The sequence below is a fragment of the Neodiprion lecontei genome, chromosome 2 (genome assembly GCF_021901455.1).
Source record: "Neodiprion lecontei isolate iyNeoLeco1 chromosome 2, iyNeoLeco1.1, whole genome shotgun sequence".
In the NCBI taxonomy this organism is placed as follows: Eukaryota; Metazoa; Arthropoda; class Insecta; order Hymenoptera; family Diprionidae; genus Neodiprion; species Neodiprion lecontei.
In genome coordinates this window covers 27,718,399-27,744,134 of record NC_060261.1, presented here as the reverse complement: position 1 = coordinate 27,744,134, position 25,736 = coordinate 27,718,399, and the positions used below count along the sequence as shown (strand labels likewise).

Genomic DNA, 25,736 nt, shown 5'->3' with positions numbered 1-25,736 from the left:
TTATTTTGTTCAGAAGATTATTTTCTACAGTCCCACTAATTGTATTACACTCTCTTTCTTCTTCCTTTTCTCATGAAATCTTTTCATCATGATGCTTTCGAAAGAAGTTCAATTTTTCAAAGCTGTACTGACAACGACTTCGATTTAAAAAATAGCAATATTTTAACCATCGTCGAGTAAAAGAAACAAATCTACCAGACTTATAACTATGAGCTTAAATTGATTTGAAACGAAAAGTTCCCGTCCAAGCTTTTATTTGTAATTTCACTACTTTTTTTTTTTTTTTGAATAAAATTCTCCAAGCTTGTTAAGAACTAGTATTTTTTCAGAAAAAGGAGGGAAGGCTCTTCTTTTTTACGTAAATTGACTCACTCAGCCAACCGCGGCTCTTGGAATATGTAGCACCGTAAATAAACAGATGAGGATGAAATGGTCCACAAAATCGTAGGGGAATGATGATGGCACGAGATTGTTGTTACTGCGGTGTGGCCGCAGTCAAGCCAAGTAATGAGCGTGACCGTCTAATTGTAGGTGTGCTACGGGTTGGACTAAGTTTCCAGGCTCTCGTTGAAAGAAGTCACTAACCTTTCTGTAGCCTTCTCACCTTTCGTGTCGTCCCGGCTTTTGCCTCATGCCCTAATTTTCGGTCAAAGTCTCCGGAGATACAAGTACGTGTAGATTCGCCTTGTTTCTTTAACGAACTTTAAGGCGGCTGAGCACCTTCAAGTTTGACTCATGCCTGGAGCTTTTCATGATTCGTTACTAGTCTGAATGGCTATTGCACAGATTGAAAGCGCGTGGATATTCCGCGGGGTGGAAAGATTTTATCCCAAATATCCCAACAAAAGGAAACTTTTTGAGCACAACGTTAAATAAAAACTCGTTCACATCAATTTTTATAGTATTATTACAAAAAGTGAGTATTTGTTTGTGTTTTGTTTGTTTTCCATGATTTCAAACCAATTTGCTCGACCAATTTCCGTAATTCCTTTACCATCGGAAAGTACATTTCCTCCAGAGAAATATAGGCTCTATTTTATTTCACTCACTTCTCAGTAATCGCACGGAAAAACTAATATACTTTTTACACGTTGACGCTTCGCTCGAGCTATAAAGAATGTTTTGATGCCCTGTTGAAATCGCAATTACCATTGATGAGGGTTATTCAAGAAAACTTTTTATTACTTTGAATTATTAAAAAAATCAAAGATTTTCGACGCTTTTTGGATGATACCGCAAGATTTAAGAACAGTTTCGAAAAAGGCAAGAAGATTGGTAAATTATCTCGGTGTGGCGGAATTCACCCCTAACCTTATTAGCAATCATCACGCTCTCAAAATCTTTGTAAACTTTTTTTTCAAAATGTGTAACAGTTGGAATTATTGCAAAAATTAATTGCATTCAAAGAGAATCGCCCATATATTTCAAGTATACGTTTCACTGTTGCGTTTCGTAATTCAGTTGAAAATTTTATGCTGTGTTTTCCGTACTAAATACCATCAACGAAACAATTCTTTTTCCGCTACTTTCGAAAGTGGGAATTTCGAAATCTGTGAAGCGTGCATAAAATGCGCCATTTCCAAACTGTGCGGTAAAACAGCGATGGCGCATGCGCCCAATTAATGTGCTCGATCTTACACAGACGAGATTTGTTTGGCGCAAGCGCAGTTCCACGTAACTCAATTTTACGCACTGTGTCATTGAGCGTAAGTTACATCACCGATGCTTCTCAAATCAATCTTTTCTTCATAGATGTTGCAAAAACAGCGTGTGTTTAACGTGCCGATGGGCGCCTTTTCGTCTAACGTTGCAAATTTCACACTCATCGAAAACCACCTACTTTCCACACTTGTAACACAATATACCATTATTTTTGTAATTCGAATTCAAATTCATTACGAAATTTGAGATTAGTATTTAGATTTATATATTATGTGTCATATCCGTAAACTGAATGTTACAAAACAAAAAAAAAAAAAACAGATTACGGGCGAGCCGCATATTATATTTTTTCCGGCAAAAGATTAAAAGTCATTTTGACCCAAGTTGAGATCCGAGCGTTGGCCCACGCAACAGCAGTCAGAACTGCCGTATAAAGACTTTATCAGGCAGTTCCGAAGTTGGCCATATAAAGTGACACCTTACGGATCGAAAACATGCATCGAAAAGTGTCTTTTTCATGCCTGTATCGGAAAAAAAGCATTTTATGTCGCATTATACTCAGCGGTGCTCAGACAACTATTTTGAACTTTCATATTAGTCGGAGTCACGTTCCAACAAACCTACAACCCGTGCGATCTAAAACGAACTGCAGTGATTACGTTTCACGACACTTTTGCAGAATAAGAATTTCAGTGGAAAAATCAGGCATAAAAGTATTGCAATAACATAAAAAAAAAGAATCGTCAATTCCTACACGGAATATCGACGGAAGTGAAAATCCTGCATTTTCCACAAACAATATCCAACATTGACGGAATGGGAGGGGGGGGGGGACACATGCGATGAGCGAGGAGAATGATCGCCGGTGATATTTGGTCAAGATGGATCGTAATATATCCATAGATATAAGTCTGAAACATAGCGGGAACAAGCATCACAACGGCAAACCCTGGGGTCCGATATGACATCTGCGTCTGCTCTAATAAAACCTCGGATCGAATAAAAACGGGATGGCGTTACCCACGGGATTCCCCCGGGCTGCACCCCGGAGGCACAGCATCCGCAAGCTCTCAGGCAGTCCGAAGAAGATAACCTCTCCAAGCTCAAGTTTATGATGCTGAGCGTGCAGATATGTCCCGCGACATACGTGTAACTTCCCTAAAACCAGAAATATCCTTCACTTGTAATTCTCCGTACAAGGATTATCTTATGCCCGATTAAACGTTTTTGCTATAAAAAAATATTGGCTGGAGACAAATGAAGGTATTTATTCGTCTGGAGGGAAATCAAAAAGAGTATTGCTTGCACGGTGATTCACATTAGGATTCAAATATGTAAACGGGGAATTTTCATCGGGTTTTCAGAATCCTTTTGCTCGAATTGAAGCTTTTGATGGAAAGACACAGAATTCTAGATCGAAACTTTGATGCATTTCATGTGATCTTATTTTGCTGGGGACTTTAGAAGGCTTTAGTAAACTTCGTGGGATTGTTACGATCTTACAAATCATATAAATAGACTTCAGGTGTTCACAGAGTTTGATAGAATTTATAAATTTTCTGAACTTTTAAAGATTTTGTCAAATTTTCAACTGTGTAAGATTTCAAGTCGTTCTTTACAGTTTTTCACATTCCAAGAACTTGAATGAGATTCGTTGCATCTTAACTCTCACGGATCTTGGAAAATTCTTTAACATTTCGAAAATTCCATTCCGTGAGTTGTCAATATATTTTATATCAAGTACAAGATTTCTTGAGGAAACGGAAAGATTTTATCGGATTTAATAGATTCCATTTACGAACTTACTGAAGTTTCCATTCGTTTGGTGAAAAAAAAAAAACAAACAACAAAAAAAACCTACATTTCATTGCTATAATTATTTTATTTTATTAATCTTTCCGAATCAGCAAAATGAAACATTCGTATTCACACTTTTCGTTGCGTTGTAATGTAAATACGACTGCCAAACGAAATTAATTAAGACAATCGATATCTCGGAAAATAATAACAAATCGATATTGCCGTTCGTAGGGTATAATATAGTGTGTATTTTCCACGAAAACAAACGAAGTGTTCAGAAAAATCAAAAGAGGCCTTTTTCAGAAAAACGATTCTTTGTTTTTGTTTGTCTCTAGATTTCTCGCAATTTTGCAAAATTTTTGGATTTTGATATCTGATTCGACGGACGGTGAGATTCTACGTATTCCAAAACAAAAATTTTTGGTAAAGCTCGAAAATTGCAAAATTGGTGGTTACTTTTCAGAAATTCTACGTTAAACACAGAAAAAAACTATACTCGACTCGTAATTTTTAAAAATCGTTATCGTGTGTGATAAATTTGTTTGGCTAATAAAAAAATACACGTGTCTACATATTTTGGCTCGGGAAGAATATACTTCAGTTACGAGCAATTATGGAATATGATCTCCACTGGCCTGCATGATTCGAGATGGATTCAGCCTAGATCTGTTTGCGTCACTTTGTTGCAAAGACAGTATATCTTACATTGTAATACTTAGAATAACTATAGTGTGAACTACATGACATAAAATCCGCCATTAATCATACATAGTATTAGAGTTCGAAACCAATGTTTGGATGTTCGGCTGTTCGGATGTTCAGAAAGTGACGTCACCCAAAATTTTTTTTCTCGTGACGTCATCGTTCTATAGTAATCGTCGGCGACGAAAATCAGCTAGCCGAATTCCTCAGTCCGGAAACAACCGCGCAGTTGAGCGGACGTATGAGAATCGCGCTCCGCAAATTGCGAGTACCGGGTTCTATACCTCCTGGATCCTGAGTTCTGAGTCCGCTTCCTGGTGCAACTTGACTTCCAAGACAGCTCCAGAGTTCGGATGGTACATTTTACTAATGTTCACGGTTGGGAAAATATTTTCAACGATGACTAAAACTGTTTAAGCGGCTGGTTCGCTATTTTGAACTCCTCCCTGTATCTTTCGGTAACACATTTAGTAGTGCCCGCGATATTTCAAAAACGGCTTAACTTCAAATTTGAAACTGTTCTTGAGCAATTTACTTTTTGCCACGGTCGGTTTTTTCGTTTTCAGCAAAATAGCAAAGACCCGAAGTTGGAATTCGATTTATCGCATAAAAATATTCGGCGATTTCATCCAGTCCACGAATAAAATATGACGAATGAACAGAAATATGATTGCCGCAAAAAAGACAAGCAATCCAACAATTTTCATTCAAAATTGAAACTCAATCAGTTCAGCCGTTATTGAGATATCCTGGGCACTGCGAAGGATGTCACCGAGAGCAATCGCTGACGATATTATCGATGACAATACTTTCTATAAATTAATTCAACTGTAAAACAAAAAAACAAATTTTTGAATCCACACAATCCACATGCCTTTACGTAAAGAGAAACCTGATCGAATTCAATAATCCTTCGTCGAGACATGAATTTTAAAAATTCAAGCCAATTTTCAAACCCGTAGGTACACTTTTCGAGGTGCAGAGAAAATTTTTACCGATCATTCCCGTTGATATCACGAGATCGAGAACTTCCGGTATCAGCTCCCTATCACGGGATAAGCCCATTGCTCAGTCAAGGCGCTGAGAATTCTTTGTACCTCAAGTTTGCTTGTAGTTTCTTACAAACATGGAAGAATGTAGAACAGAAGCGCAACTTGGAAGGGTAAGACCAGTAAGAGGAAGTTACCGCTTAGGCGGATGTTTGCCCGAGAAGTCATGCCGAAGGTAGTACGCCTCGGGGAGTTCTTCCCCTTCCCCCTCCTCTTCTATCTTTTTCTCCACCCCCACCCCCTATCCCCTCAACTATGCCGCGATTTCTGTCGTTCTTCGAAGCTTTCTTCCTCGTTTTCCCCACAGCCCTTATTCCTCTCCCCTCTTTCTTCCGTGCCTACTCTTTTATTTCATTCTCATACCCCCCGGTAGCTGGCTGGCTTTCATCCGTGTCAGGAAATCCTCAGGGATCATCGCTTGGCCTCGCGCTCTCTCGCAAGCTTCCAGGAGTCACAGCCAGTCAGACTCAACCGTAACTTTGTCCCCGCGATTCTCTCCACCTACACGCCACATATATTCACCTGCATATTACCCACGGCTCTCTATACCTTCTTCGGCAGCCTCTGTTCAAGACCCTGTTTGACGACGCGGAAAAATACCTCAGCCAACTTCACCCGCCGATCCAAGAGCTCATTCACATTCTCCACATTTTAGACATCTCACCTTCGGCTTCCAGCTGTCGTTAGAAAACTCCGAATACTCCATAAGGCGCAGAAACGGCGGTTAAAGTTCTTGCGAATAATTTCTTCTCGCAATTTTCATTGACGTTCGTTTCGTTCTTCGGAGAAACGAATTATACTCTCAGAAATGTTTATCGAAATGTTTGTGTGAATAAAGGAGAGGGAAATAACGAATTGATACTTGTCGGAAGTTTTACGAGCATTGAGTCAATAATTCTGTGCATTCAACGAGATATAATATCCGTGTTTCGCATTGTGTCAAGCATCCGCTTCTTCTGCGTGCAAATCAAACCGTCGAACCGGAGGTAAATTTCACGCGTGAGAAAGTGATCAAATTACATATCTCGTTAGAAGTTTTCGTTGAGCGAAAAGTTTTCCGAGCGTGTTCGACGCAGTGACTAGAAAACCGTCGTTCGTTGCATTCTTGGTGTATACGGATTAACAGCAGCTTGCAGAAACGCACGAATTTCATGGTCGGAAAATTATTGTTACCATATTTTCAACTGGCGAGTTCATTGAGCGATAACATCCCCGTATTTAGTTTTGCACCCTTTTCACAGTTCGGGATTCTAATTGCTTGTACGAACAAAAACGAGCAGACGATGTTATTGTGAATTTTAAACTGAGATATGTCGCCAATTCTACGCTACCGAGAATTTAACCGGAAAATTGGAGAGTCTGGTGCTAAAGTATTCAATTAACTAAATGGACTGGTGACGGTATTGATTGGAAATATAAAAAATTCATATTTCGAATGATGGTTCAAAATTTGACGAAGGTTGAAAACAAATTGCAAATTATTACATGTTGATGCGTCTGGCGATGATTTTTTATCATAAAAGTTGTTTCAAAATACTTTAAAATTCTAATGAGATCTCTTCGAACTTCCATAAAAAAAAAAAAAAAATTATCGTCATCTGTAAAGGATGCAGGGACAAACTTTCGATTTTTCTATAAATTTGACGTTATGTAGTCTGTACTGGTATGTAAAAATTCTGTAAATTTAAGACATCTAGCTCCTTCATGTTGGGAGAAACACGTTAATCGATTTGTCAACTTTGAATGGATCCGATTTCAAATTCGAATTTTTATCGAATCTTAAACACAGGAAAACAACTATTTTGAATTATATCTACGATGTTTCAGACATAAGTTTCAAATTTGAAATAAAAATTTGCGAATGTTGAAAAAGACAGTTTTTGTGAGAAAGAACGACATCTTCACATTTCTTGAGAATCTAGAACCAAACGAATATCATAATCGAATACACGAATCTTTTCTACTTCAAAAAGATTTTAGAAAATACTTTTTTCGCGCGGTAAGGCTACGCAAGAAATTCTAACGCGCAAATCAATCTGTTCAAAGTTAAAAAATTGACCAACGATTCATTACGCTAAACCGTAGGAGCCAGATGTTTAAAAAGTGCAGAATTTTACCATCTCAATACGTACTAGAAGATGTCAAAATCGCAGACGAATATGTAGATTTCGGTTCCGAATCGTTCGTCGATATATAATCGGTGTAGCCTCGCTTCGCTTCTAGAATTCCGTTTCTTTCGTTCTGGTCGATGAAAAAAATGAACAACGTCGTAGAAAAATCAGAAAAAGCCGTAAAAATGGGATTTCGAAACGATGTAATAATTTCTGTCAGTTTTCTGATAAAATCGGTTCTTTGGCAGCCTTTTACAGTTTTACATGCCTATAACGCGGGCGTATGACTGCGTGAAGTTGAACGGATGTCGGGGGTGGGAGTTGGACGCGATACATCAAACGAATTGGCTATCTTACGCGGTGCACATGTGTGTACGTTACGGTGAAGGCAGCCAGGTCCCGACTTCCCTAGATGACGGATCCGCCTTATCGGCAGACATTTGTTCCGTTCCTACAGGCTTTTCCCCGCAAGCGATTCCCGGGAAGCCGTTAGGGTAAAAAATATCACCCCCACTTTCTGTCTCAAAGATAATCGCGAACTTTGAATATATAAAGAATTTTACCCGGTACTATGTCGCAAAATGGGAGCCTGTAATTTTCACTGAAAATATTGCACCCGCGTCTTTCCGAATTTCACAAGAAATTCTCTATTTCCACATAGATATGATAGTTGGTATAAAACGGAAGTAGCTCAGGAGTATTCAAGGCATTAAATAAATGGGTACGGAGTTCATTTAATGTACTACTAAATTCCCGTCCCCACTGAGAAAAATTTCATTTGTTACAGTAACTAGAAAAATTGAGCAAAACAGGTATCGTTAAAAAAACTGTTTGAATATTGATGGAATTAGGAAAAACGAGGTATGCCTAACCATTTTGCGCTATCGTCGATCCTTTTTTGGTTATTGCAACGCAAAATCGGTTTGTTCGGTTTACTCTACTTTTTTCAGTTAAATAAGGCTTTAACGTCAATTTATTGTTGCACAAACATTAAATTTTCGCAACAGTTGCAAAAAAATATAGTAACAGTGATCGTAATGAGAAAGAATAGTAACGGATACTAGACTTTCTGGTAACAGCTACAAAACTAATTTTTATATTGTACCTGGAACTACATTTTTCGAATGTGGTGAAAAATGAAAATGGTTGAGGACTGAGCGGTAACCGGAACTAAAAATTTCTCTCAGCGCCTAAATATAACAGTGATGAAATGCCGAGACTGGGATCGATCTCGTCATTATCTTAGAAACGGAGCTTTCCAGTCGCTACATTTGTCCAATTTTAGTTCACGACGAATCATAACGTAATAATATGTGAACAGATGTTTGATCGAAACGTTACTACAGCATAGGTGTCACAAAAAACAGCGTTCACCAGACGTACCGATGGGGTCTTTTTTTCTCATGCTGCAAATTTCACACTCATCGGAAACCCCTTACTTTCCACACTTGTAAAACATTTTACCTTCTTACCATTGCAAATCACATCAGCAAGTTTTCAAAATAGTCACCGTAACTTCAATTGAATATCACGTGCTCGAAAATAAACACAGAATTTCGAGAACCGTAAATGTCGCAAAGGACATAAATTTGAGCGTGAGATTTGAATCTGAATTTGAATTTGAATTCGCAAATGGCGTGCATGAGTATTAGCCAACTAATTATGAATAATTCGAAGCAAGTAGAACGCGGCTCTGGGAGAAGGTGCTACGTATCAGCGTGCATAGATACATACACGTATCATGTACATACCTACCCACCCATAATGTACAGGAAGGATCCATCGTAAATTATTTATTCCTCTGAATTATGCAGCTGGAAGAACACCAAACTTGTCCCCTCCTTGAGTCCCGAATCCTGCTCTTTGCCATCCCGGAAAATCATCGCATATATATATATATATGTATATATATACATACTGGGTGATCCAATAAAAGGGATCAAGACGATCGTCTCAAGAATTCATGACCCTATGTTCATGTTTCAGCAGCTATGCCTTGTTACCGAGGAAATCCGGGAACCCGGAATGTATCAGGTTGCGAGAAGCAGACATCTTTTCGTGAATTGCCAAAATAAAAAAAAAACACTTTACCCAGTTTCTACGTAAGTCTTTTAACCCTTTCAGTCATAGTGGGACCGCTACGGTCCCACCTTTTAAAAAATCACCTCAGAGCTCTAGTATTGAACCAAGGCCTCCGAAAATACGTATCTAGGGGTTTTTTCAGTCGTTGATCACGAATATGAGGTCAGATTTTGAAAATTCAAAATGGTGGATCCGCTAAAGTCGATCCAATTGGGCAATGTGACAATAAAAATTTCAATCACGTAAAATCTTACTTTATCAGGAATATTCCTTCAAATATACATTAGAAATAAATATTTCAGTTAATTTGAAATGGAATTTGAGATAATTAAAATCCGTGGTTTCTCATCATTAGCATTGATGCGCGTGCGTGCGTCATAATAGGGATATTGAAAAAAAAAAACAAGTAGAAGATAAAAACAGTAAAAAAACAGAAAAAAGCAACAAAAAACACAAAAAAAACAGGAAAAAAACAAACAAAAAAGTGGAACTAGATGCTCTCCACGTCCTCGTCATTAGTTCCGGGTAGGGCTAAGAGAGAGAGACGAATATAGACAAAGAAAGATAAGATAGCATTTGCCATCTTGGATTTAGAAATTCTGAAGTTATGACTTCAGATTCGTGATCAGCCATTCCAAAATCCCCCAAACGACTAAATTCAGGCCAATATTGAGCAGAAAGATATAAGATATAAAACTTGACGTCCACCATATCGGATCCGCCATTTTAAATTTTGAAAATCTAATGCCAGATTCGTAATCAGCGATCCCGAAAACCCCTGACTACAAATTTTTAGAAGAATTAATAAGTATTTGGAATTTCACGTCCGCCATATTGGATCCACCATTTTGAATTTTGAAAATCTAATGCCGGATTCGTAATCAGCGACCCCGAAAACTCCCGAGTACCAATTTTCATCGAAATCGGTGCAGATGAAAAATGCATGACCGAAAGGGTAAATACATGCTGAAAGAGAGCCGATGCAAAGCTGTGATTAGCTAGGTAGATTTCGCTGGTAGGACACAAAGAATACACAGAACTTTAGAGATCACCTCACGAGACTTCGTCAGATTTCAGTAGATTATATGAGACTTCGATACAAATTTCAAAAGACTACACAAGCCTTTAATAATTCTATGGGACGTACTAAAATATCCGTTCAGAACAGAACTTCAAGATAGATCAGCTTCAAGCATTCAAAGACTTGTTACTTATACCTATATGAATATCTAACCGATCTTTGAATTCGCACAAGCTTTTTACTCGCAGTCAATTTTTCTCGACGTAAAAGAAACTCGATAAGACGGATGACTCGTCTAATTTTTTTTTTTTTTTTTCACATTTTTTCTAATTTCGTAATTCATTCTGACCGGTGAGTCAACAGTCATCGGATAATGGAATTTTACTTGGCGAAAATATCGCGGTGTATGTTTTCTTGTTATTTGTACGTTTTATGTACAACCCGTAGTCTTGTTTCTCGTCTTTTATTGTAATAGAATACAAGGAACTCAGTAACACTAAATGAAAGAATAACACGGATAAAAACAAACAAGAACTTACCCACAGTAAGCATTTCAACTTGAGCAAATTCGAATACGTTTCAGCAGCACCCTTAACGATAACCGGTGTTCGAGTTTGGAATAAATTATGCGAAGGCGTGATGCGAAATTAATGCTTATACCCGTGGGCCGCATGCGTTTAGAGTTGTTTACTCGGAAGTATTGGGAAACTTTTCAACCGTGGAGGGTTAACTATAAATTTGTTGAAAAATTCAATACCTCCACCGAGGCTCCGCTTCCTCGACAAATAAAACCCGCATGCCCGTAAAGTGTTCTCCGTTTTCCGAACCGAATGGGTTTCGAATTCCACTGGAGATTGTAGTATACGTCACAAAACGTTGCAATAAATTTATTCAATAAATGTACGCTGTACTCGTGCGAGTTTCACCCCAGTGGAATCAAAATATTTTGCGTCGATTTCGATCGGTCATGTGTGATAATTTCCTCGGTCCCGTTTTCATTCCGTGCAATCCTTGCAGCCCCTTTTACGTATTCCAGGAGTCCTAAGCCAGCAGCGGCTCGAGCTTGGAATCCCTGAACGCTTTTCATCGGGGACCTTTTGTACCACAGTGGCATCTAACAAGTCGGATAGACTAGCCCGCATTTGCCACGCCGCCACAACTCCACCAGAACGTATAATGCAAATATCCGCTCTCGGATCTTCCGAGGAGTTATATTTTATTTGCTTGTAGTGCGCGCGGCTTCTGCAAACAACCTTCGACCCTCGGGCACATTTCACATCGCAGTAATACTAACACGGAATTCTGGGTGAAACAACCGTTCAGAAATATTTCATACAAATTTTATCCTAACTTAACAGAGGATTGGGACGAAATCTGTGAAAAACGGTACTTCGTTCTTTTATAAATAATACCAGAGTATGATAAGATACTGATAGTCTATGAAGCGAAATTGACCTGAATCTTGCTTCTTGTGAGTCCTGACTATTGCGGTTGCCTGAGAATCCGTTCTTTTGAGGAATGATACCGATTCAAATATCGATCAATTACTCTTCATTCTTTAATATTTCCTTCCTACAATGTAGAATTAACGTTGTCCATCTATCCGTTGGGTTCCATCTCTCTTTCTCTCTCCTCTCCCTCTCTCCCTCTGACTCGCTTCCTGATTCGAAGTTGTTGCTGACTGCGTAGTCTAGCGTGAATTCATCATTCGTATAATGATATGAAAACCGAGGGCAGACCCTGGAGATTCGCAGATGAGTATATCCACATACTCAAGAAGTTCTCGGGGTCAGTTATAGCGCGTATTGTACCGTCGCACTGACCAAATATGCCGAAACTCATCACCGGGAAAGCGTTGTGTTACGTTGAACATTTTTAGTTTTCAACAAATAATTGTCAGACGAAAAAGAGAATGGATTCGGTTCATATAGTCATAATTTGGACCTCCAACAAACTCGAGAATCCCCGGTGACAAGACCTCCTCATATATCTGTGGTGTCTTCGTTCACTGAGATGTGCTTCCGGCCATACAAGCTTCCAGTATTCCGTTGGTGGGTTCTTTAACTTGGCGAACAGTTCACGATCCGTCGAGGGAACCAGGGTGCCCATATTTGCTCAATTATTATCTCCACTCTCCGAATTCTGTCTAGGGGAACAAGAAAAACATCCCGTCGTTCAAAGTTCCGTATAGCTGGTGGCTGTGCAACTGGAACGGACGATACATCGACTAACGCATTTATTTCCGCTATTATACGATTGTGAAAATGAAATTGGGGACAGATATTGACGATTCGGTAAATTTAGGAGTCCTTGGCATGAAAGTAATAACACATTTTCACGTAGTGACCATCTAAGTTTTACTTTTTTGTAATCCACTTCTAAATAGCTTATCGCGTTTTCATTTCGACCATTGCACAATTTTTACGCCAGGCTTGGTATTTGTAGAAACAAAAACACACAGCTTCCTCATTCAAGTCCATTTATAATATTGCAATTCGACATTTCTGAATGTTCGAAGAAAGTTTGGAATAAAATTCAATAGAACCTCTTTGTATTGTGAATAAAGGCCCTCCGAACTTTTGAACTTGAAACACGTAAGGTATTCCTAACAAAGCTGTGACTTCAAAGCTAAAGCTTGACCAACAATAAATTCCCCAATGTGCTCGTTAATACTTAAGTGTTCTCGACTCACGTGTATAAAGATCTAGCTCGCGGATCTTGGTGTGTTAAGTACGGACTATCGTGAGTCTGGCAATGCATTCATCAGGGTGTCTAACTACGAGCAAAATCCATGCGGGTAATAACAGAATCTGTCTTAATTGGTAAGTCAGGAACTCTGTCCTCGGTTTCACAGTAGCTGCCTTTGGAATGTCTCCAAATATCACAGAGCCGAACTGCTCAGCAAATTAGTCTGACGATTAATTATAAATGGGATTCGATTCGGGACTTGAAGACTTCGTCAAACTGAATTCAAATTCTGAAATCTAACCTGGTTGTGGTTCTAAAATGGCATTCATTGGTCACATTCTCTGTCAAATTTCGCTAACGTGACGTAGAAAAAAATTTCAGCATCCCACCGCTGTCACCAGTTTAAATTTAAGTCGACTTAGACACGCGACTCGATTCGGTTACAAATTGCGAATATTTTTAGATGACGGTGAGTCAGTGCCAATAAATTATTGAAAGTTAAATGATTGGAAAGTAGACGTCTTATTGTAGGAAAAAAATTTTATTAACTCAGTGAACTTCTTCAATCCCACACCGGGAAATCGAGTCTCGTGAATCACATCAAATAACGTTCAGCGCATGTGGATATAAACAAGGTAATTTGATCGTATTGCGTATCGCGTATTCTACACTTGACTGAAGAGGAATCTAATATGAGATCAGATATTGAGAGGGCATTTCAAACTTTAAAAACGGGCCCGGCGGTTGTCATGGGAAACTTGATTATCTCACTCTCATCCTCCCTCCTTCTTCCTACATCCCTCTCCATCCACTTTTCCTTAGGCATTGGGTTTCTGTATACCGACTGCTGTTTAAAAATAAATATACCGCTTTCGTTATACCCGGCGCAGGAATCGGAATAGCAATAAAAGTATATTCGACGGGGGAACATTTGTCCCTGCAGGTTCTTTCGCAGAGGGGTTCAATACATGTAGATAGCAGGTTATATGCAGACAACGTCGAAGGCTGCCTGTGATTTCCTCGTATTAGCACTAATTTTATTCCCCTACACCCTCCGCAGACCAAGCGTAACAAAGTGGTGAACGAGGCGACGGTTATTTCGAAATTATTCACATCGGAGGGTTAACTTTGGTTTACAAATTGCAAATAAATTAGGAAAACGTTCGTGTTTTGATCTTGAAACTTGATTTGGCTCCATCCCTACTCAGCAGTATTTTTTTTTTTTTTTTATTTTATAACAAGAGCCACGTCTAGTTTTCACGTTTTAACTCCAGGTACAAAAATCCTACGTCTAACTACTGTCGCCTCGGTAAAATGAATTGAACGTTAATGGACGCTGGTGGGACTTGGCTGGCAGTGACGGGGGGCAGTAAAACTTTCCTGAGATTAAAATAGTTCTTCGGATGGATCGGCCGGGGGGCGGCAGTTGAAACGATTTTCAATAATGGACCTTCAAAGTATAATTTGCACTCGTTTTACGGTACAATTCCAACGGCCGCGTTATTCCCGCTACTAACCGCTAAAGTTTAAGATACATACTCGAATAAAAGTGGCAGGTGAAATAAATGGGAGGATACGCCGCAGCGTTCGGAGCCGTCGATAAACGACGGAGCGACTTCGCAACATCGATTTGCCGGTAAGGTTCGGTGATCACATCCCTCCGTGAGAGAATTAAGGGTGATAGAATCCGTAGAATTCCACCTCGTCCGTCTCGACTTATCCTTGTTTTACCTACATATGTAAACACCTCGCCCCTTCTTCTTCGTCTTAGAATCGTCTGTAAGGCAAAGTCGATGAAAGAATCGACCGATTCTTAACTCTCTCACATTGCTTTCTACAGTTGGATAGAAGTTGGTCTCACCGGGACTAAGAGATAAAGATAGTTGAAGAAACGAGGGTGTATAAAATAAGAAACAGTAAGTTGAGCATGTCAACGATAATCTCGTATCAAGCAATCGCAGTAATTCTGAAGAGTCTCTTGACTGCGTTGCGAAGCCAAGAGTGGCGGGAAAGTTTACACAAATGTCGCATGACTTTGACTATCCGTGGGAATTTCGTGGCGTTACTTGTACGAAATGAAGATAATTCACCATACTTTTTCTGGAAAAACATCCGACCGGAGTTGAAATGTATCTCGAAACAATTCAATGGGGGTGAAACGTAATTGGAAGAAATCATTTTCTTGGCGTTCCTCACGGTTTTTGACGGTCAAAACATTGCTCATGCAGTTGAAATCCCAGAAATTTCCATCGAGGAATCCTTGGAATTTTATAACTGCCAATAAGAGGTTGTAAAAATGTCTTTATACCCATCTAAAGATGCCTCTTCTTCTGAACTTTTTCATTTTCCAAAATTGAAAGAGATACAGGAATTTCTGTTCAGTGGTTCGATCAGCGCCAGGTGTATCAGGTAGTATATGATGCGTGATGTATGAGCGTGATTTGTGCCTGAGGGTGAGGGTTCCGTTCCCCCTGTGATCGCTCACTCGTCAAACAGAAGTTGAATCGAGAGGAGGGTGCCAGGTGAAATTGAATATCCATGGTTACAAATTAACCTCGGTAACGGGAGCCTCGAAAGAGAGACTGTACGGGTGTATGCGTGACGGTGAAGACGACGAGAGAATATGTCGAGACTCCACTCAGACCAGCCTGCAGGCTTGGCGTAATAAACAATATAACACTCACCCGGCTTTTGTTCATCTCGGAGCAGAGGTGTGGGTTCCTATTTTCTTTTCCTTCTCATTTTATTCTCATTCTTCTTTTTCTCCCGTTTCATATCATTTCTCACATTCTACGACAGAGTAGCTGGTTGCCCGTAGGGGGAACAAAAACCGGCTAGACGCAGCTTCTTCCAGACGACGAAGGTTCTTCCGGTGTGAATAGAACCAAGCTAGACGCTGGGCGAAGCTAATTCGTGTCACTTCGACTCTCTTTATCGTGCAATTCATTAGCCTGCTACCATGGACAACGTGATTCTCCATGCATAAAGAATCCTTTTCTTCTAGCTCACGCCGAGCCGCAGCTGTTCATGTTATTCACACTTGTGCATCCTGCACCCTGCACCTGATGTGGATATTGCTACGCTCAACGCAGCTACAAGCCATGTTCAACAAGTTTTGCGCCCAATATCTAGCTGCGTTCACCATTGGCACAGGTGCGCCTGTAAAATGTTTAACAATTCACCGCAGCCTGTCACTCTGTAGGTGTAACGTCAAATGAACCGTACAATCGTTTTGTCATTTGACCTCTGTCGTCTCTTCCTTTTCCTCCTCTCTGCCCCTCAGCTTGGCATCCGGAATAGAAATATCGACTTCTGTTGTACACGTTGGCACTTCATTTCCGTTACGGGACAATAAAAGCCATGGTCTTCAATTTTTTCGACTCACAGTTACAGTCAAAGTTATGGTCGTATGGATTTAGCGAATACATTTGTAAATTTACTTGGAGTCAGGAGCGTGTTCCATAATTTTAGCTGATCAAATTATCAATCTCTCCGTAATTCATGTGTATTCCAAGGAACATGTGCATAAAAATCCACTCTTTTTAAATTCATCATGGATGTACAGAAGTCTGAACGCATCACCGTTACACGAATAAAGTGCTTGTAGATGAATCTTGAATTGTGCTCCAAGCGAATCATCTCTTCTTTCACTTTTCTGATCCGATGAACGTTGTGCGAAAACGTTGTCCCGATACCGATGGTGAACGATGTTGTTAAAAATGGTCGATTGAGAGTCAGCTTAAAGTTTCGGTGGATGGAGACATTGCGGGAAAAGGTTTACGACAAACAAAACGGCAGTGGCGTCGGTGTTCGCATAAAGAGTCGAAAGACAATTTTTTCTCCCTTGTGTTCATGGCTCGTTGACGTGAAAAAATTCACACCCCAGAACCCAGCCACACTCCATGTCACCCCGGTACAGCGCGTGCGGAGCTATGTTTGCTTAGAAGAAATATTTGCCAGTTTCTGATTGGCTATTTTCCCTGGAGTCATGGGATGTACCGTGAAATGATGTAGGTATTACAAACGATGCGAAGTTCTTTCTCACTGGTAAACACCAAATCAAAAAGTAAGAGTCTCCATCTCTCATTCCGTAATATCCCGACGATGATCTTTCGAGACATAGCCGAGAGGTGAGAGGGAGAAACTTGTCTGCGGAGAAGAAAACCATATTATTATCATAGATCCGAGGATCTGTACGTTTCTATTCAAGTATTCTCCTCCCGCGTTCCTCTATCCTGCAGCGACTACTTGAACCGAGAGAATTTTCACCCTCTCTCACCTCTCTCCTCGTCTTCAGATGCGGTCGATTGGTTCTACAGCAAAGAGCCACTTTGTTACCTGTAATAACAAACGAAATTTTACAATAACATCTTCGCTATTTCGCTGGGTACTGCTTATTGCAGTCGATTTTGATCACACTCTCTCTCTCTCTCTCCTTTATCTTCCAGTTGACTTTCTTTTACAAGTCATTAAGCCACGTGCCGATGGGCGAAGTAATAAACGTGAAAAGAATAACAACGTGCCGCACTCCGGTTAATTCATCCGCTAAATAACGGACGCAAGTGGTAACTAAAATTGGATGGGTTGAGCTTCAGCCTCCGTTTTAGGTCCTCCCTCCGTTGTTGGGTAGGTGAAGTCCGACGCTTCGACGTTCACGGACGTCTTTTGTTTAGGTTTTTCGTTATTATTTGTCGACGTGACGTTGGAGGAAATCCGAGCGATTTTTCATTGGTGAATTGATGACATGATATTGGGGGTAAATCTTGGTAATTATTCTCCTTTTCTTGGCCCACTTTCTCTTTTGTGGCAGTTCCTCATCCCTCTAGCTTCTCTTTCTCCTCAGCCTTAGGCAATGCGGACCGACTGATATAAAAGAGCAGCTGCAGGCTGCTATAAGACGATAAATAACGTCGTGCCAAAGGCTTCAAAATGAATTAGTCTAAAAACAGACTTCCTCGCCTTGAAAGGACCAGTTCTATATCCTCTTGCTCATCGAAGCCAAGATTCCCGAAGAACAATACAAAAGCGATTCTTAACTCGAGGTATGAAATCAGAAAGTACCGACGTTCAAAGAACGGAAATTTCTGAGAAATGAATTTCTCTAATATAACAGGTGAAATTCTCATCTTACACGCGGCTACGTACGTGCTCAAAGAGCACGTCGGGTACTTTTCAGAAAGTCAAACAACAAAGCCAACATTTACCACAGACGACCACCTTCCTTTCCAGCTTCCGAAGTTTTCTGATTAAATCTCACTGAGAGGCGGGCGGAGGAAGTTCAGACCTTACATCTGACCAAAGACATCCAATCCGCGATCTTGATTTATTACCGTGCCCTGCGGGGGTCGTTGGCTTAATCTGCACAATTTATTCTCCACGTTTAACACGAGGCAATGATTTTATCAGCATTTACATATCCGACGCGTGTGTCCTGTTCGTTTCAATTACAGCCATGTACTATTATCGATCACATCTACAAAATGGACCCAAGGATACCGCAATCAATAACCTCGGAAATTTCTTGATATCCTGTACAAAGATACTTCGGATCTTCCTAACTTTCCGAATCATTGGGGATACTTAAAATCACGTCGAATCTTTGCTATCCTGTAATGTATAAGCGAAGATCTACATTGACTGACGATTGTTGATCGATCAGTCATACGGTGATCATCAATTCCGATACAAACAATGCATGTATAAACAATCGGATCTCAATTTGCCGAATGGACCTCACCGCGCCCAATGAAACGGAAAAAAATATCCGCCAAATCGCGGGCGCTGAATCAGTTGAAAAATTGATGTCAACTTGACGATCAGGACTAACTGAGACATCATAATTCATTGGGCAATCTGTCATAAAGTGACGGTATTTTACATCGCGTACACACCTCCGACGGCCAACGAGAAGGTTGGATGAAATTGGGAAGTTTATGCAACGCGTACCCGCGAAGCTTCAATGTTCCAGAGTGTAAAGTTGACGGCGGAGTGAAAGAGAGAGAGAGAGAGAGAGAGAGAGAGAGAGAGTGAGAGGAAGGGTGAGAAGAGGGACGGGGTGCCAGAACGGATGGATTATATTGATGAACGCAAGGCTCTCGTATTTCGGAATGAAACTGAGCCCTCACAGCAGGACCACCTCACGGTCTGGACAAAGCCGAAGCTGAGGGAGTAGAATGATTATTATAAAAGCTGCAGTCATATGCGTCGGTAAATGTGACAGCGTCAATGCGCAATTGAAGATGTAGATTGCAGATCTCGCGGTGGTTGAAAACAAGCTTACAAAAGCTCAGCAAGCGATCATGCACAGTCATCGTCATCGTCATCACCGCGCGTTCTCTTCGCACGTGACGAAATCCGCACGCCAACGACCCCACCACTCCAATTACACATACAGTTTCAATTAAGATTTCACACCCTCTGTTCGCCTAAGGCCAAGGGAGGAGGGGGGAGGATCCACAGCTGGATTATGCGCGTCCTCTTTCAATGCTCAAGATATTAAAAAGTCAGCCTAAATCAACACCGTCCTTCTCCCTCGAAATCTAACCCTCTCGCACCACCGCAAAACGCCAAGGGCTACCCGCCACACACCCTTGTATGTCTTTGGTCGCGACCCTCGCTCCAACGTCAAGGACGAGGTTCGACAATCTTCGGCTGGGTGACGTAGGAACCGATATTTTTTGACATGATCGAATATTCAGTCGCGCACTGCGGTGTTTTTTCATTACCTTGTCGTTTCGACGTCGGATGTTTTTATTTTTATTCACTTTTGTGGTTTTTGTCAAAATCTTTGTTCTTGCACATTTGAAACGATTCGGTGAATCTCTGTAATTAGGTTGGAACTATTGTCTCGGATTTGATAATTTTGTGTGAGCTACGGTGTTTCGGAATAAAAAAAAAATTTCGATTTCGGATGGACAAGCTTCTCAGGGTGCAAGGACGAGCGAAATCAAAGCTGTTGTATTCTGAAACACTTTATTGTACATTAGAAATAAATTAAGATCGGTGTTGTGACTTGAAAAACAAATTCGAGATATTTTCTACTGGCACACTGTTTTCATGAAAATTAGATTCCGGTGAACACAATCATTCTAATTCGCGTGAAAAAAGTTTTCAGTTTCATTAGATTATTTATTTATTTTATGACAACACTCGCATATTTTTTCCGTTTAATAGATATTTTTCATCATCGAACATTGTTAACTTTATTACATATAGTACTCATTGATTCGAATTACTGATTAATAACCAGAATCACCAATTAATTAACATTTCGATTCACAGATAAATCGATCAATTGAAAAGACAAGCAATCAAAGTCTGCGATTAATCAATTATTCGCACGGACCTAAATCAAACCGAAAGTTCGTAAATCCAACGAATTTATCGGGTCAAACTTAATCCGATTTGAATTAAACGAAGCGTGACATAATTGAATGGATTAAATAATGAGTGGAAGTTGAAGCAATATACTTTTTACGAAAGAAAAATTAAAGGGATGTCTACAAATCACTTCTCAAGCTGCTAAGGGGTTAAAATGCGTTAGTCTTCTGCCTTTCTGTTTACAGTGTATAAAAATCTGAAAACCATAAGGAATGATAAACATTCGGTTCTTTTGCCCGCAACCCGCAGGCTGCAATGAGCGCTTCGGTGCTGCTTTCCGCCTCTTCCTCCTCCTCCTACTCCTCCTCCTCCTCCTCCTCCTCCTCCTCTGGAGAGAGATATTAAACTTTGAACCGGAATAACATCTCGAGGGGATTTAACAGCCCTGAGTTAATCAACAGTAAACCCCTGACTCGTACGCGTTCTGCGAAAACTGACTACACGTGACCCGGCAAACGACCGAAAGTTTTTCTTATCGGCGTCAAGAGCTTTTGCGTACTTGTACAACACCCTTACATACACGTACGTTGTACAATATTTCACCCGCTTTTACTTACAATCGATGCTATATATGAAAAAAGTGTCAGATTTTAATTTTCAATGTCTTATTATTTGATACAATAATTTCATTGAGATACAAGTTTTATCGGTACTCAGGTTCATCCATTTCGTAAAGCGTGGATAAAAGCCACGAAAGAATTCATTTTTCTCTCTGATTATAAATTTTTGTAGAATTCAACCACTAATTGCATGATTTTTGGTCGATTGTTAATCAATTTTCCTCAATGCAATGATTATTTTTGTACCGACAAATATTCAAATAGTCACTTAATTAACCTTGGCAATGTTTAGTCGACATGAATTTTGTTACACAAGGAAAAAGTAAATTTATTCAGACGTTTATACGGTAATATGTATCTAATCAAATTAATTTAATTATACATCGCCAATATAACAGGTCACTTGTTTTTGTACCAATAACTTACGAGTTTTATTACCGATATTTTTTATTAACACTCTGGTACATTGAATTGTTAGTTTTTTCGTAGTAGAATAAAGGAGTAATTTTTCGACAAAAGAAGGGTTCAACAATAATTATATTCATTAAGTTTATCGATAATTACAACAACAATTTACAAATCATACCTAATCGTTACTTTATAAGTTGCTAATTTTTAACTGCTTGACAATAAGTCACAATCATCGATTACTTTATTATTCAATTACCATCATTAATTATAAAATTAAATTTCACTCGACTATTCATGACTTTTAGACACTTTGTCGAAGCCTGATCAAACTCACCCTAATCACAGATGATTTATGAGACGAGTGATTGAACTTGACTCGATTACCGCGTTAGTTGTGTGCTATCTAATTAAACTTAACTTGATTAGTCGCGTTACTTATTTTTTTTTAATATCGCAATGTACTGGGTTCGATTAAAAAAAAAAAAAAAAACAGGGATAGTATTGAGAAATGCAATTTAAATTCAACGTGCGGTTCAGCAACTAATGTTAGATGCAATCCGGGAAATAAACGCTTCGCGTTATTGATCGAAAAAAATTCAAACCTCGGTAAAACAATTTTTTACAACAATTTCAGTTCCGACTTGTACTGTTATTATTTAATTACAATGATGACTTCATCGTTCCGGTTAAAGAAACCTAATTTTCCGAGTTGAAAAGAAGCCTGGTGCTTGTTCTGGCGCGGATTTCCTTAATTAACAAAACGGGCGTAAAAGTGGCATCAAAGTTAAGAAGTTAGGCGTGAACCTAACCCCGAGGAATAGGGCGAGCAGCACGTGTAGAGAGGTGTATAAACCCGTTGGCCAAACAGAATGAAAGAAAGTAAACGAACTCAAACCCTGCCGTGAACATTTCAAATGTACTCGAACACGTTTACCCCATTTCGGAATTTGTGTACTCGAGTATCCCGCCCGGCCTGTACTAATAACCCAACTTTCACAGTTATGATTCACATCAAACAGCATTGATTGATTATCGTTTACCTAAATGGAATCATCGTGTTATTCGAACCCACGCGGAACGGCGTTTCTGAAAATGATGGAATAGACTTTCGGATAAAAATTTCTGCGAGTAGAGTTTTGAATTTTACAATTACGATGGGAAATAACGTACGGCAAATTTATCGAAATGTCCATAACCAGGTTCAAATATTAACTTGACTCTATGGTGGCTTGAAATGAATTTAATACTATCGTACATTTGGTAGGATAAATTGAATTTTACTACGTCAGATGAATAAACTAATCAGAAAAAAAAAAACTACGTACTGTTGGAAAATATTCGTCTCGGTTGTACAAATGATGTAAAATGAACTGTGTAGCCAACCTCTGAAAGGTGTGCAAACTGTTTTAGACACTTGAATTGTAAAACGCGTTGAGTAACAAAAATCAATTCATTTACATCGCGATTGCCTGAAATTTGTTTTTACACTGATACCAAAGTGACGACATTTAATGTGCGCTGTGTGCTGGGCTACGAATCAAACATCCAAGTGAGAAAAATTAGACTGCACTGTTTTTTTAACCTAGTTAATTATGTTTTCATATTTTTTCCTGAGTCCCAAAATCAACAATTTTTCAGGATTCAACCTTCCGTGTAGTTCGAATTCGCTGCCCCTTGGGTTCCAGTTTAACGTCACTAGCTGCCATCTGCATTGCGAACCTGGAACTTGTTGCATTTCCGACTATATCGTCCGCGGAAAGAAATCCGCACTGCTTTTTTCGCTCGTTCATAGTCAAAGTCAGCATTATTAACTCGAATTTTTTTACATCAAAGGACCATAGACAGATAATTGAGTCAAGTTTTGTTTCTAAAGAATACATAATTCTTCTTTGGCCACGGATCGACAAAAATGTTTTGTATTTTTTTTTTTTTCATTTCAAATCTTTCAACAATCATATATCACAGCTATTGATTCTCTGAACTGAAATATTAGATCGAACAACATTAATAGAATTGACAATTATTAATTGATAAAGTGGTTTGCATAGTACAAAAAACAATTATGTAGCATTTTAATTGGACTTGCTAGCGACGTGATTAACAGTTTTTTTAATTTTTATTAATAGCAGAGTAATTGAAAGAGTCGTCTCGGCTTACAAGCGTGACTCCGTCACTGTAGAATCAAACATCAGGGTCACATTTTCAAAGTCCTCCCGTTCGTAATTGAATCACTTTGTTTGATATTTACTGAAAACTTGACACTGATTCTCTCTCGAGATTCTTGTAAGCGATAATATTTATTTCCAGTATTTCGACAAGGAATTAGCCCGACGAATTTGGTAAATGAACTTTGTTGAAATTTTCAATTTACAGAGTTCAATTCTGGGTATTACGTTACTGTCGGAGCTATTGAAAAATCACCATGCGATGTAGTAAAAGCATAGGAGCGTGTCTCGAGGACGTAAGGGATGTACAGTCAGTTGAAAAACGCGTAAAACAGCATGAGTAATTGTAAAAAAAGTTGTAAAAAGTGACACACGAGTTGATTAAGTTAAGGATAAGGAAAAAAATTTCGGAAAGTGAATTTCAACAATAAAAGTCCCGTAATTAACAACGTCAAAGAAATCGCTCTTTTTTTCAAATAATTCACACTGTACGTTTGAATAATTCCCTTAATTTATTTTGACTTCCTTTCACTTTGACTAGGTTTGAGTCAGCAAAATTATCACATTACTCGTCAACGTGAGAATAAAGAGAAAAAATTCCAAGGCCTATATCCGACACATTATCGGCACTGTACCGATAAATTGTACGATAGTTCTAACAATCGTTTTACTGATTCATGTTACAGTGATGTCGTGGGAATTGTTGCGGTCAGTGATGAAAGCGTTCCCAGAAGGAAAATTCATACAATTTACTTCCGGGTTGGACAAGCTTCTGGCCTACAAACTTCTTCCCGGATCGGACATCAAGAGACCCCACAGACTTCATTTGCCGGACAAATTACCCAAGGAATTTACGCTCGTCGCCTCTTTCAAAACCCTCCAGCGTAGTGGACCCAGTTATCTCTTCGCCGTACTCAATCCTTTAGACACCGTCATCCAGCTGGGTATCAAAATTTCGGTAAGTACCTTCAGTATTATCAAATTATCATTAGCGGTGAATTCATCGCTTGCCACACAATTGTTATTGTAATTTTTTCTCAGAAACAATGATGTTGCAGTCAATTTTGTCCGAACATTAACGAACACTGAGAGACATTTTCAGACCCGGTTACCGCTCAGTCCTTAAATATTTTAATTTTTTTAAATATAGTTCTAGGTAAGAAATGAAATTTATCTCACTGAAGTATAAGTGAGTAAATTTTTTAACTGAAAATGGCAAAATGTTCGTTAAGGTAGAAGCTAATCTTCCGTCGTTAAATAATGTGAAACGACAAACAATCCGCTGCATCGCTATATTTCAAATTTTATTCAAATTGGTTCGTGCCATAATCAAACAACGTTAATTAGTTGGGTTAACGGAGTACGAAATTTTGGGAAATTAATCGATGATACGTAGATATTCAATTACTCCTGGTGTAGACTCAGGTAATTATTTACAAACAGACGTAGACATTTCGGGTCCAAGATATTTACGGGCTTCCATTTCGTTGCTCATATATGTTTATTTTAAGTGGGTCTAAGACGAGGTCGAGATGCTTTCCTGAGGGTACAATGGGGTGAAGTAAGGAAATTAATGAAATTCAAAACTATTACTTCAAAGCTCCCGCGATTCCGTTTCCATTTATTTAATTGCATGTATGCTTAATAGCTCAAATTCTGGGTCTAGAAATGTTTCTGAATAATCCAGAACAGAAAATTTTGTAAACTTTGAAGCGTGAGGCAAATCGTATGCAGGTTTCGTCACGTGAGCATGATTTTCTAAATTACTCAACTTTTCCGGAACGATAAAGACATCGACGATATGATGCACGGCTTCCTGAGATATTGATGCGAACAACGTTCAAAATTATTGTCATTCTTACAATTTTTCTTATCAAAATTCGAGATAATTCCATCCTTGTTAAACAAAGAATAGGAATCCGTATTCACGGATAGGTGCAAATCGCAATCCGCTATTACATTATTAACTATAAAATTGTGTTACTTATTTGCTAAAGAAAGTTGGAATAAAAAAAAAAAAAAACAATACAAATATCAGATTTTGATATTGAAATCGTTTTCAAAATTCAATCTTTCTGAATTGACTGAAAATATATCTGAATATT

General features: G+C 39.1%; 1 protein-coding gene across 1 annotated transcript in view; it reads left to right on the top strand.

The window, feature by feature from the left end:
* The window catches only part of LOC107222955 (collagen alpha-1(XI) chain), a 152,346-nt gene that overhangs the window by 36,241 nt on the left and 90,369 nt on the right, over positions 1 to 25,736 (top strand). The window contains exon 3 of the mRNA XM_046730649.1: positions 24,318 to 24,589. Within this exon, the coding sequence (XP_046586605.1) occupies positions 24,318 to 24,589 (272 nt within the window). The remainder of the gene's footprint in view (positions 1 to 24,317; positions 24,590 to 25,736) is intronic.